The sequence below is a fragment of the Parasteatoda tepidariorum genome, chromosome 8 (assembly GCF_982258835.1).
Source record: "Parasteatoda tepidariorum strain Cologne lab strain chromosome 8, Ptep-v5.0, whole genome shotgun sequence".
In the NCBI taxonomy this organism is placed as follows: domain Eukaryota; kingdom Metazoa; phylum Arthropoda; class Arachnida; order Araneae; family Theridiidae; genus Parasteatoda; species Parasteatoda tepidariorum.
In genome coordinates this window covers 7,292,102-7,303,731 of record NC_141762.1, presented here as the reverse complement: position 1 = coordinate 7,303,731, position 11,630 = coordinate 7,292,102, and the positions used below count along the sequence as shown (strand labels likewise).

Here is an 11,630-nt window from a genome sequence, read left to right as displayed (position 1 = left end):
CGATTTTAAATTATTTATTTTTATGGAAACACATTTTAAGAGCCTAACTATAAACAAAACAAACATCTGGTTTCAAATAACTTAAGAAATACAATGTCAGTGACATACACTCACGTGCCATCCATGTTGATCATCATGATTGCTTGTCAAAAAGAATTTTAAAAAAATAAATATTAAAGAATGTTTTAAAGCATCTTTTTTTAATTTAATAAAACTAAGTTAGCAAACATTTCTGATATTATCTTTTTAATATTTGAAAAAACAGCATCACAACTCAATTCAACAATGCCTAATCCTAAACTAATGAGAGAAATAAATTGTTCAAACATTTGTTCTGATTGATTTAATAGAAATTTTTGAAGGATTTTTAAGATCCAAAGGAAGCTAAAATTACAGCTTTCACATTCTGCCCAAATTTCAAGACCCTAGCACAAATGTTGGTTTGGTGTTAAAAGTAATGAGCCACTCTAACAAATTCTTCACTTTGTTATTTTAGATGTGAACTCTTGTAAAATATTTTTTAAGAATTTTAAATTATTTATATTTAGAGAAAGATTTGCCTTTGAATGGATTGGAAAATATTTCTGAAAAAATAAAGAGTTATGAAACGATGAATTCTAAAGGTTTGCCTCAGATATTTGAAGGATTCTGCTCTTTTGTTTCCAAAAACTATTTTCAAGCCATACAAAAATTAAAAGAAGGTACGTACAATCAATTTAAATGCTTTATACATATATTCAGTCGGACAATCGGATATATATATACACAGTCATACTTCTATTTATCGAACTTTTCTTTGAGATCCACTTTCCCTATTTCTCAAAATGTTTCAAAATATTTCAAACTTGTTAATGCATTTTATGAGGAAAATGACCTTGAGTTGATTTTTGCAGCCTTTTTTAAGGAAAGCTGTAAAATCCATTTCCCTTTTTGTTTGCATTTCATACAGAAATCCATGCCAAAAATCAATTTACAAGAAAGCATAACAGAAATTTCTAAAGCATGGAACTGTGATGTGACAGTTCGTACTATTCGTAACAGTTTTGCTTAGGCTGGATTCTTAGTCAGCGGGGAAAATTTGGAAAGTACGGGGACAAGGATGATATTCCTTTCGAAGAACTATTAAAAAATGTGGGTTCAGCTAAGAGAGAATGACGAAATTAACGATGATGTACTAATTAATGACTTTCTTTTTTTTTTATTCTGAAGCTGCAACCACAGAAACATTAACTGAATAATAATGAAATATTAAAAAATAAAAATAAATAAAAACAATGCAGCTATAAATTGTGTGGAAGATGAAGACGGAAATGAAGAAATCACCAAAACTTCATATGATGAAATGTTAAAATCATTGAAACAATTCTATGATTTTGAAACAATTCTATAGTAAATAATAATTTACAAGATAAGGGGTACATCAATTGCTATTGTTTATGAATTTAAAACATGTTTTGTGTTGCTTAAGTATTTCAAATGGTGATTTTCTATTTAAAGAATTTTCCACATAATGAATTTTTTATTGGGTTTTGGCGACTTCATTAAATAGAGGTCCGACTGTATGTGTATATATATATGTAACAATGTTACTAGCTAGTTTAGTAGGTGATACTAATGTCTACTTGCATATATATACAAAATCTTAATTTTAAATTTTCAAAAACATAAATTAAATGAATCTGCAGCATTTCTCTTATTGTACATATTTTTATCACAATTTCTGTAACATATTATGCCCATAATTTCTATGAATATTTTTAGACTTGCTTTTATGCAAAATTCTGATTATGCTACTGCATTTAGCTTAGCTTTAGACTTTATTATAAAATATATAAATACATAATGTACATAATATATTTAAGTACATCATTTAAAAAAAAAAAAAAACTTTTTTTTCCCTTGAAACTGACTTTTTTATACTATTTTAAACTTTTTATTTCATTTTATTAGGTCTGAGTAAAATGGAATATTGTGTGCAAGGTTGGTATTTTTTGTCAAAATCTCAGTTGAAGTTGCACCAATATAGTGATGCAGAAGTCAGTGCTACAACAGGTAAATAGTTACTTTATAAATCAGTGTTTGTTTGGTTTTGTCTGTGTTACAAAAAAAAAAAAATCATTAGCTTCTTTTTTTGTGTGTTTACAACAGCTATTACAGTTGGTAGAAAATCTAAAGTGCCTTCTAAGTGGATTGGAAAGTTTTATTTGAATTTAGGTCAAGTGCTCTTAGGAAGGCAGAACTGGGATGGAACAATAGGAGCTTTAGGAAAAGTATTCTTCTTTGCCTGCTTTTTTTATTGTTTTTGTTTATATTTCAATAACACATACATATATTGTTGTTGTAGTTCATTTACATTGCACAAGAGCTGCACAATGGGTTATAGGTGACAGTCTGGGAAACATCCCTGAGGATGATCCGAAGACATGCCACCACAATTTTGATCCTCTGCAGATCCTTTGCATCTCCACTTTGATAGCCCTACGACCTGCATGCGAAGTGGTGCACTTTATGGTAGAACAGTTTAACGAGGACCTATACCGCACACCCTTTGTCCCTACACAGACTGATCCAAGTGCTCACTCACCCGAACTCTGACCCCAGCCAGTGGTGCTTGACTTCGGTGATCTACTGGGAACCATGTCTTAGCGATCAGTCCACTGCCTGATATATATATATATATACAGTGTTTTCATCATAGAAAAAAAATGGGTGAGAATTTTTCACCCTTTCTCAAAAACAGGGTGAGATTTCAGAAAGTTAAGTGAGATTTCTAAAAACTAAAAAAACACAAATAGACTTGAAAAAAAATCATTTCTTTTATTATAATACATTTTTAACGTCTTCTATTTTTTAAAGCGTTGAATATTCTTGCTGCATCATCATAGAAGATTTTGCCTTTACTAGGTATTTGTCCATCTTACATTAGTGCTAAAAAATTTGAACGTCTTACATGAAAAAACCTTACCTACGGTAAACACGTGGGTGCAGAGAAATGTGTTCTGTTGGTCCATGGTTCGGTTGTGTTCTGTTGTTCGAAAAGGTTCTGAACAATACTGGTAAATAGGGAAGCTAGATAACGGAGCAAATGTTGAAAATAATGAAAGATCCAGGAAGAAAAGTGAAACAGATTTTATTCTAAATAGCGTAATTCGAAGCTTCTTCCAAAATGCGAGAAATTCGCGAATTTTGAAATTGATTTATAGAATGCGCAAATTTCTCGCAGTAATAATTTTTTAATGCGAGAAAAGAAAAAAATATGCGAGATTTTCGCACTCTCGCGCTGTAGTGAAAACACTGATATATCGGGTGGGAGGGAAAGTTCTGTCGTATTTTAAAGAAAATATTTGAATTCATTTATAAAAATATGCGTTTAATATTAATCAATTTTATATGCTTCGTTATTTGTTACAACCTGTTGCCATCTTTCAGGTAACCTGTGAATTCCTGTTTTGTAGAAGTTCTCGTCCTTAGAATTGAAATAGTCAGCAACTGCCTTAGAAACACTTACAAAAGACTTGAATTTTTTACCCGTTAGATAATTTTGCAGAGATCTGAACAGATAACAATCTGATGGTGCAATGTCAGGTGAATACGGTGGGTGACTAAGGATTTCCCATCCTAACGCATTCAGTTTTTGAAGTGTCACCATTGCAGTATGCGGGCGAACATTATCGTGGTGGAAATCTATTCCTTTTCTGGACGCTAATGTTGGCCTTTTTCTTTGATAGCTGCTTTTAATTTATCTAGCTGATTGCAGTACAGAACCACGTTGATGGTTTTTCCCTGTTTCAGCAACTCGTAGTACACTGGACCTTTCCTGTCCCACCACAAACAAAGCAGTACTTTTCGCTGATGGATACTTGGTTTTGGAACTGTTGCTGACGATGTTCCTGGTTTGCAGTAGGATTTTTTTCTCTTAATATTCTCGTAAAGATTCCACTTTTCATCTCCAGTAATCAGCCTGTCCAAAAACGGCTCCACATTGTCTCTAATCAGATGTGATGAACACATTCTTACACGATCAGACAAATTCTTTTCCGTTATTTCATGTGGAACCCAAACACTTTGCTTTAACACAAACCCAAGAGATTTAATGTGATCTCCAACAGTTGTATGATGAATGCCAAACTCTTCTGCAATTTGTCGACTTGTTAAATGTGGATTATTTTCCAACATGGATTGCAAAACATCACTATTGATTGACGACAGAACTTTCCCTCCAACCCAATATATATATACCCGACATTACAGTGATTCTTTTCAATATATTCAATGTTATTATAACACCCATTAAAACCTCGTATCAGCAATTCGTCAAATAGTTTCTGAGTGATAAAATTTCAGAAAAATATTATTTTTAAATTTATGATGGAAAAAAAAGTTATTTGCGTCTCATTTCTGGGTTTTGCTCTTATTTAGACATTGCAGTAATCTGGACTTATGTTATTTTACCAAAATACCTGCTCAGGACCAAGGTATAATATTTTTGTGTAATTTATAACTGATATTTTAAATGGTACTTTTATGTGATATTAGCCTTAAAAAGAGCAGTTTACAATATTATCAATCATAATCACCCCTGGGAATAAAAAAAGGATAAAAAGAATCTAGTTTACTCTTTACATAAACATTTTGAAAATAACTTTATTTTGCAATCTTTTATTTTCTGACGTCATTAGGTATTGATATTTTTTTCATTTACAGTGCTTAGAGTATATGGAGCAAACAAAGGAAATGCGTGTCACACTTTGCTTCACTCTCTTAAGGATTGGGAAAATTTCTAACGCAGAGCAGGTAACTTCTTTTATTGTAATTCTATTCGTGTCTTTCTCTAAGCCAATACAATAATTTGATTTAAACATTCTTATATCAGATTCATTCATTTGTTGTATAACGAGAAAGTCAGGGAATTTTATGAATTTGAAACTTTTAATTAAAATGCCCAAAAAGTCTGGGGAAATTAATAAATTTATGTTTGCAGTACCTATATAAGACTGTTATTTTATGAATAAGGCATAACTGAAAAATTAATAATAAAATTTATACCACCATTTTCAAATTTGTCTGCAGTGTATCTATTGTTGATGAGAAACAGAAACAAAAATCTCTCTTACTGGTTCTATTAAATACCACTGCTTTTTAAAAATTAATTCCTACTAAGATTTCAGATTTTTGGCAAAATTGTGTCTTAAAATTTAATTAGGTTGAAAACTAACCAATTTCGAATAAAGGTTGTGAAAATTTTTGTTTAAACAGGGTTCCCACGGTCCTTGAGAGTCCTTGAAAGTCCTTGAATTTTTTTTTGCTAAATTTAGGTCCTTGAAAGTGCTTGAAAAACGTCTTAGGTCCTTGAAAAACTTGATAGGTCCTTGAATTTGTCCAATACTGCCGGCGGCCCTTTTTATAAAACACCTGCGGATCTTTCTCGTTCTTTCTGTTTTGTTCCCGAGCTCTCTCACGTGGTTTTTAACGCCACCGTTTCTAACCGGGCCTAGCGTCTTGGTGTCGGCCAAGCGCGCGGAGCACAGCAGACAATCAATGCGTTCGGGGCGAGACTCCACTTTCATCTTCTGTCGCATATGCTTAGATCTTCTTTTTTCTTATCGAAACTGGAATACTCTCGAATTTCGTAACAATATGTACCTTGTAGTTTTCAATAAATTTGCCGTTTTACCATCCGCACTTGTCCTTATGTTTGCGTCATTTCAAAACTTTATTGTAAAGAGTATTCGCAAAGGCACGGCTTCGTATTTGTGTTATGTAGTTTAGACTAGTTATGCCTGGGAAGTGCTATTTTAATCCCCAATGGATGGATAATCAAGCTTATAAAGAATGGATTTTATCGATGCCCGAAAAGAAGTTCAGAGCCAAGTGCCGATTATGCATGAAGGAGATCGATATCGCGAAAATGGAAGAATCTGCTCTGAAATCACACATCAAAGAAAGGTAAAACAAAAAAGCAGTCTCATGTCCTGAGTTCTCTTTTTCCAAAGACATCAACATCTAATTCATCTGGTGTAAATACTCCTTCAACATCGTGTGCCCCATGTGAAACAGAAACTTTAGTGGCCGAGGTAACATTGTCTTCTTATCTGGTCAAAAGGAATGTGCTTGATGCTGAAATTCTCTGGAGTCTGAAGTGCATCACTAGTAATTATTCATGTAACTCCTGTGAAGGGATTAGTAAATTGTTCTCCAAAATGTTTGCTGATAGCTGTATAGCGAGACAATTTTTTTGTAGTGCCACAAAGTGAGCCTATTTGGGCTCCTTTGGATTGGCACTATACTTCAAAGGGATTCTTATAAATGAGCAGAAGAATGTTGATTGCTACACTTTACTCTTTGATGAGACGTTAAATCAGTCTCTACAATCTAAGCAGATGGACATTATGGTAAGGAATTGATAATAAAGTTTGCACTAAGTATCTTACCTCCCAATTTATGGGTCATGGAACTGCAGAAAATATTTTGTCCTCTTTTTACAAATGCATGGATGATGGTTAAAAGCTCTCTAAAATACTTCAATTATCCATGGATGGACCCTATGTCAATTGGAAATTCTATTAGAAGCTTCAGTGTGAATTAAAAGATAAATATTCCCACCAGGTCATATTCATTGGCAGTTGTGGATTACACATAACGAATAATGCTTTTAAACATGGTGAAAATGGGATATGTTCCTTCTAATTTTTATTTTCAGAAAGAATTGTTGCTGCATAACATTTAGAGAAGGTTGTGTAAATTATGGATGAATAATTTCAGAAACGATGTTTAATAGAGGAGAGGAGGGGGTTATGGAATAGTCATGGAATATGGAATGCCTAAGATTTAGCTCTGTCTTTCATGCAGCCTTCACATGGAAATGCACAGGATTAAAGGATTTCACCATTAACACCTCATTACCATTAGTTATAGATTGTGCTGAAAATGATTTTGTGAATTAATATGTAAAACCAGTAGGGTTGTTTTAAAAAAAAATAGAAATTTTAGTCCATAATACATATACTCTCTTCTCTCTAAATAGGCAAAGCATTTAGGTATTATATTTGAAATTAATTAGTGCCACAACAAGCATTGTTGCTTCTAGTAAAATAGAAGAGAATAATTTTTGAAATTGGTCTTAGATTAAGGTCCTTGAAAATTTTGTTGAGGTCCTTGAAAAGTCCTGGAAAGTCCTTGAATTTCAATCTCATCATAGAGTGGGAACCCTGTTAAAGAAAAATTTGGTAGGCACCCTAATCTGGAAAAGTCAGGGAATTTATTTTTTTTTTTTAAATATTTATGCCTACCCTGTTTAATTGTATAGTGCATCCTTCTGCAGGGAGGGAAGAAGTAGCTACTGTAAAAAAATGTCCGAAGGTTGCAGGATACCAATAAATTATTTTTTAGACCTATGAAGGATAATATATACTTATATATATATATATATATATATATATATATATATATATATATATATATATATATATATATATATATATATATATATATTTATATTTTAGTTTAATAAAAAAATATTGGTTTGTTGTCGAAATTTATCTATCGCATGCTGCAAATTACATTTTTATACAGGTGAAAAGAATTTTATAATGATATAAATAAAGTGGTAAAATTAATGGAATATATTTATAAAATTTCAAAGAGAAGCTGAATATAAATAAGCTTGTATATAAAATGAAAGCAATGTAATAGTAATCAGAATTATAACTGTAAGTCTCTATTGTGTATTTGTTAAGTTATTTGTAAGTCTCTGTTAAATCTCTATTTGTGTGTAATTATTAAGTATGTATTATTTTTAATACAGAATATGCAGTAAGCGAAATATAAGCACTCATAATTATCTAGCAATAAGTGTAAATATTTATTGAGGGAAGTTAAAATAACATAATTCGCATTTAAAAATAAATTTTTATTATTGGTTTTATAGATTTTAATATTTTGTATTTAAATAGAATAAATAATATTAAAATGATCATTATTTAAAAATAGTTAATATGTGAAACTTTCATTTTACTTGTACTAATTGAGTTTTATTTTTCAACACATTCTTTACGTGTAAAATAACTGACTTAGCAACAAAAAATGCATAAATGATTTTTTACTGGGCTCATAAGAAAAGAAAAATTATCAATTTATAAATATTTCTAAAATTTTATTTGTTTTTAAATATTTTTCTTATCTAATTAATTTCTTGTATTAAATCCAACACTAATTATACCTGCTACACAGCAGCAGTTGAAAAAATATTTTGGCTTAATGTGAAGAATTCAGTCTGTACTTATAAATTACCAAATTTATGATTTCTATGTTTATACTACATATAAACTCAATAAGAAATGATCAAAAATATGAACACATAATTTATAAAGGAATCCCCGGTGTATCTTTTTGACCTTGTATTAAATTTTACCGTTTAACACTTTTATGTAAACTAAGTCTTTCATAATTTATTTATTTACTTTGTCTTTTCTGAAGTTATCCGCAGATGGCTGCACAAATCATTGGTGGAAAAATAACTTTAAATCCACATTTTAGAAATTAACAAAGTTGTTGGGAAGTATGTGTGCCACAGCCTCATAAAGGGTTAAGCTTGGAGTTGCATAACAAAAAAGCACTGTTGATGCATGGTTGAAAATTCAAATATCTCTTATAGTTATTCATTATTTTTTAACAGATTTTGCATGATTTAAAAGAAAAATATCCTGAAGATCCTGAAATTCTACAGCTTGAAGGTTATTCTTTACTTTTAAAAAAAGATTTGATTCAAGCGTTACAAAGGTATCCAGTTCTCTCTAATACTTTAATGTATGGTTTTTTTTTATATACATAAAACTTTATTTTGAATTTCGTCTAGATTTTAATTTTTGTTATTCAATCTTTATTATTGTTGAAATCAAATGTTTTTCTTTCTAAATGGAGCGGGGAGATTAATGGGAAAAGAAATAATGGAATATTTATATGTTCTTTCTTCAAACAACATATTTACAAGGAATACAACTGTGCATCTTTCCTCTTTCAGGTAGTTAAAAAATGACAATAAGAGTAAAAAGGTGAAAGATTAAGCTTAGAGAAAAGAAAAGAAAGAGAACAGAAAAATGAGAAGAGATGTCAAGTTAAAAATAAAATCACTTAAATAATTTTTTTTCTTCAATAACAGTTATTTTATGTCCCCCTTTCTCCCCTATTTTTTCTTTGTTTTTGATCGCTTGTCGTCCTTTCTTCTTTGCATCCTCCCATTCAATCTAATGTCTATTTTTCTTTCATTGTTTATCACTTAATTCAAAACTGTTATTTGTGAGCATTAAATAAATATATTGCTTCAACCTGTTTTGAAAGAAGTATTTTCTTGTGAAATATTTTTAATTTTCTCGTATTTCACTTTGAGGGGGTGCTTCAGAAATTACTTAAGAATGTTTTTTGTTTTGGACCCCTCCCCCCTTGTCAACCAAAAAAAGCCAATCACTGATTAAACTTAAGCTATCTCTCCTACACAAAACTTCTATGCTTACATTAGAAAATTGCAACCCCTTCCTAATTTTTTGCTTTGATTTTTACTGTAGTTGTCTAATTTTGTTATATGCAAAGTCACATCTCAAGGTTTTCCTACAGAAACATAATTAGGAAGAATTTTCCACCCTTTTCCAAAAATAGAGTGAGATTTCTAAAAATTAAAAAAGAACATGAATAGGCTTTAAAAAATTTTATTTCTTTAATTATTATACAATTATAAACATTATTAATATCTCCTATATTTTAATTCATTAAATATTTTTGCCCCATCATCACAAGGAAATATTCTATGTCTATTTTTTCATCTGGTTGTTTTTATTTATTTAATTTGAAATAAAAATTATTTATTCACACTCGGAACTAATAAAGTTTTATTTAAATTAAGGTGAAAGCATGCTACATTAATTGCATCTACATTTACCTACTCAGCGCTGCAAATATTTCCAATTATTCTTTTTTGAAAATGTGTAATCAATGCATAATAATTTTTTTAATGCTATTCTTGTTTCTGAATTATAATTTGTACTTATTCTATTAAACCTTTTTGCATCAGCATCCTCAGTGTGAAAATATATCCAGATCATTAAAGTCTATAAATTAAGCAGACAAGAGAAACTTGTTCTGAACTAATAATCCAGTCGACATGCAAATTGTACCCGAATCGTTAAACTGCGAAATCAGGTAAAAAAAAAATAAAAAAAGCAAGTCTTAACTAATAATTTAGTTACTATGCGAAATACATTCAAATTGAAGAGGGGAAAAACATAGTTCTAAGCGATTAAATAATTTAGTTAAAGTGAAAAATGTTTTCAAATCACAGAGATACAAAAATGAAATAAAAGAAAAACCTGAATGTAATTTAATAATTTAATTAAGACGCAAAATGCCTCCACATTGCTAAAGAAAAAAAAGGAAAGTTAAAAAAGTATTTCTAAACAAATAATTCAGTTATAATTGAAAATGTATCCAAATCTCTGAAGTTCCAGGATGGAGAGAGAAAAACACGTTTCTAATATGATATTTAGTTAAAATGCAAAACACATCCAAATCAGAAAATAAGAAAAATAAATGACTAAAATAAACAGTTCTAACGCAACACCTTTGTATTCCTCCATTTAATTTACTTTTGCTGGAAACTGCTTTCACTAGACACTCTTTAGACTACACTAGAAGTGGTATTTTCTAAGCAAGAATTTTAGACTGAAACCATAATTTTCTTATCTACTTCCTCCTTATTTTCCTTCAGTTTTTTTAGTTGAGATTTTTCTTTGAAACTACTTCAGGTTTTAGTTAAATGGCTATTATTAATGAGTAGAAATAATAGTAAAGAAGAACTTGTAATAATAGGTAAATAAGAATTTCATAGAACTTGCTTCTGATAATGGTTGTTGCTGAATAGTAGCGTTTTACCTTTAGCTGATTCAATTGATTCATGGGTTGCATAAAAAATGAAACATTCATCCAAAGGCATGTCCTTAAAGAGTTTGTGAGTGAATGTTGTATTACTGAAGTTCTACTTTCATTTAAACTTACCAGTGTACCATCTGGCTGTGTTTGCAACTCTGCTTTCAAAGTTTTTTTCTGGTTGGTTGCCACTCCGCAGGGAAAACCTAGAAAATACAGGGAATTTTGTTTCTTATTTTTGTCTTTTAAAAAATGGTTACCACTCAAAGCGTAATCAATGGGATGTTTAACCATGATATTACAGTTATACTAAACTATTTCATTTACTATAGCATTATTTAAGTATGTTCAGCTGTTTTTCCATTATTTAAGCATGTTCAGCAATTAAAACTAATAAATATAGTTAACCCTACAATCGCTCACACAAGAGCACAGTAATTGTTGTTTTCTCTTAATATATTGTGCATAATATGTACGGGAAAACGCAGGAATTTTTTTTCCAGATTTGAGTGGCAACCCTGCAATCTGACCTCCTTCTCTTGGCTGATTGGACAGTGTTCTATTTTTGTTTAGCTTTGTATGAGTTCTGCAGGGATGTGATTCTTCCAAGGATTCGCGGATTTCCGCTTTTTGTCAGATTTTTCCATTTTTCCCGCTAATTTCCGCGGAAATTGTTTTTTGAACAAGTTAAAATATTTTATGAGGACTTTTTTTTT

At 30.5% G+C, this 11,630-nt stretch overlaps 1 protein-coding gene across 2 annotated transcripts in view; it reads left to right on the top strand.

Annotated features, from left to right (window-relative positions):
- LOC107453652 (superkiller complex protein 3) overlaps window positions 1-11,630 on the top strand; it is a 75,168-nt gene that overhangs the window by 11,644 nt on the left and 51,894 nt on the right. For both annotated transcript variants that reach the window (XM_087149771.1, XM_087149770.1), the window contains exons 8-12: window positions 549-701; window positions 1,951-2,052; window positions 2,149-2,270; window positions 4,705-4,794; window positions 8,675-8,778. In XM_087149771.1, the coding sequence (XP_087005897.1) occupies window positions 549-701; window positions 1,951-2,052; window positions 2,149-2,270; window positions 4,705-4,794; window positions 8,675-8,778 (571 nt within the window). The remainder of the gene's footprint in view (window positions 1-548; window positions 702-1,950; window positions 2,053-2,148; window positions 2,271-4,704; window positions 4,795-8,674; window positions 8,779-11,630) is intronic.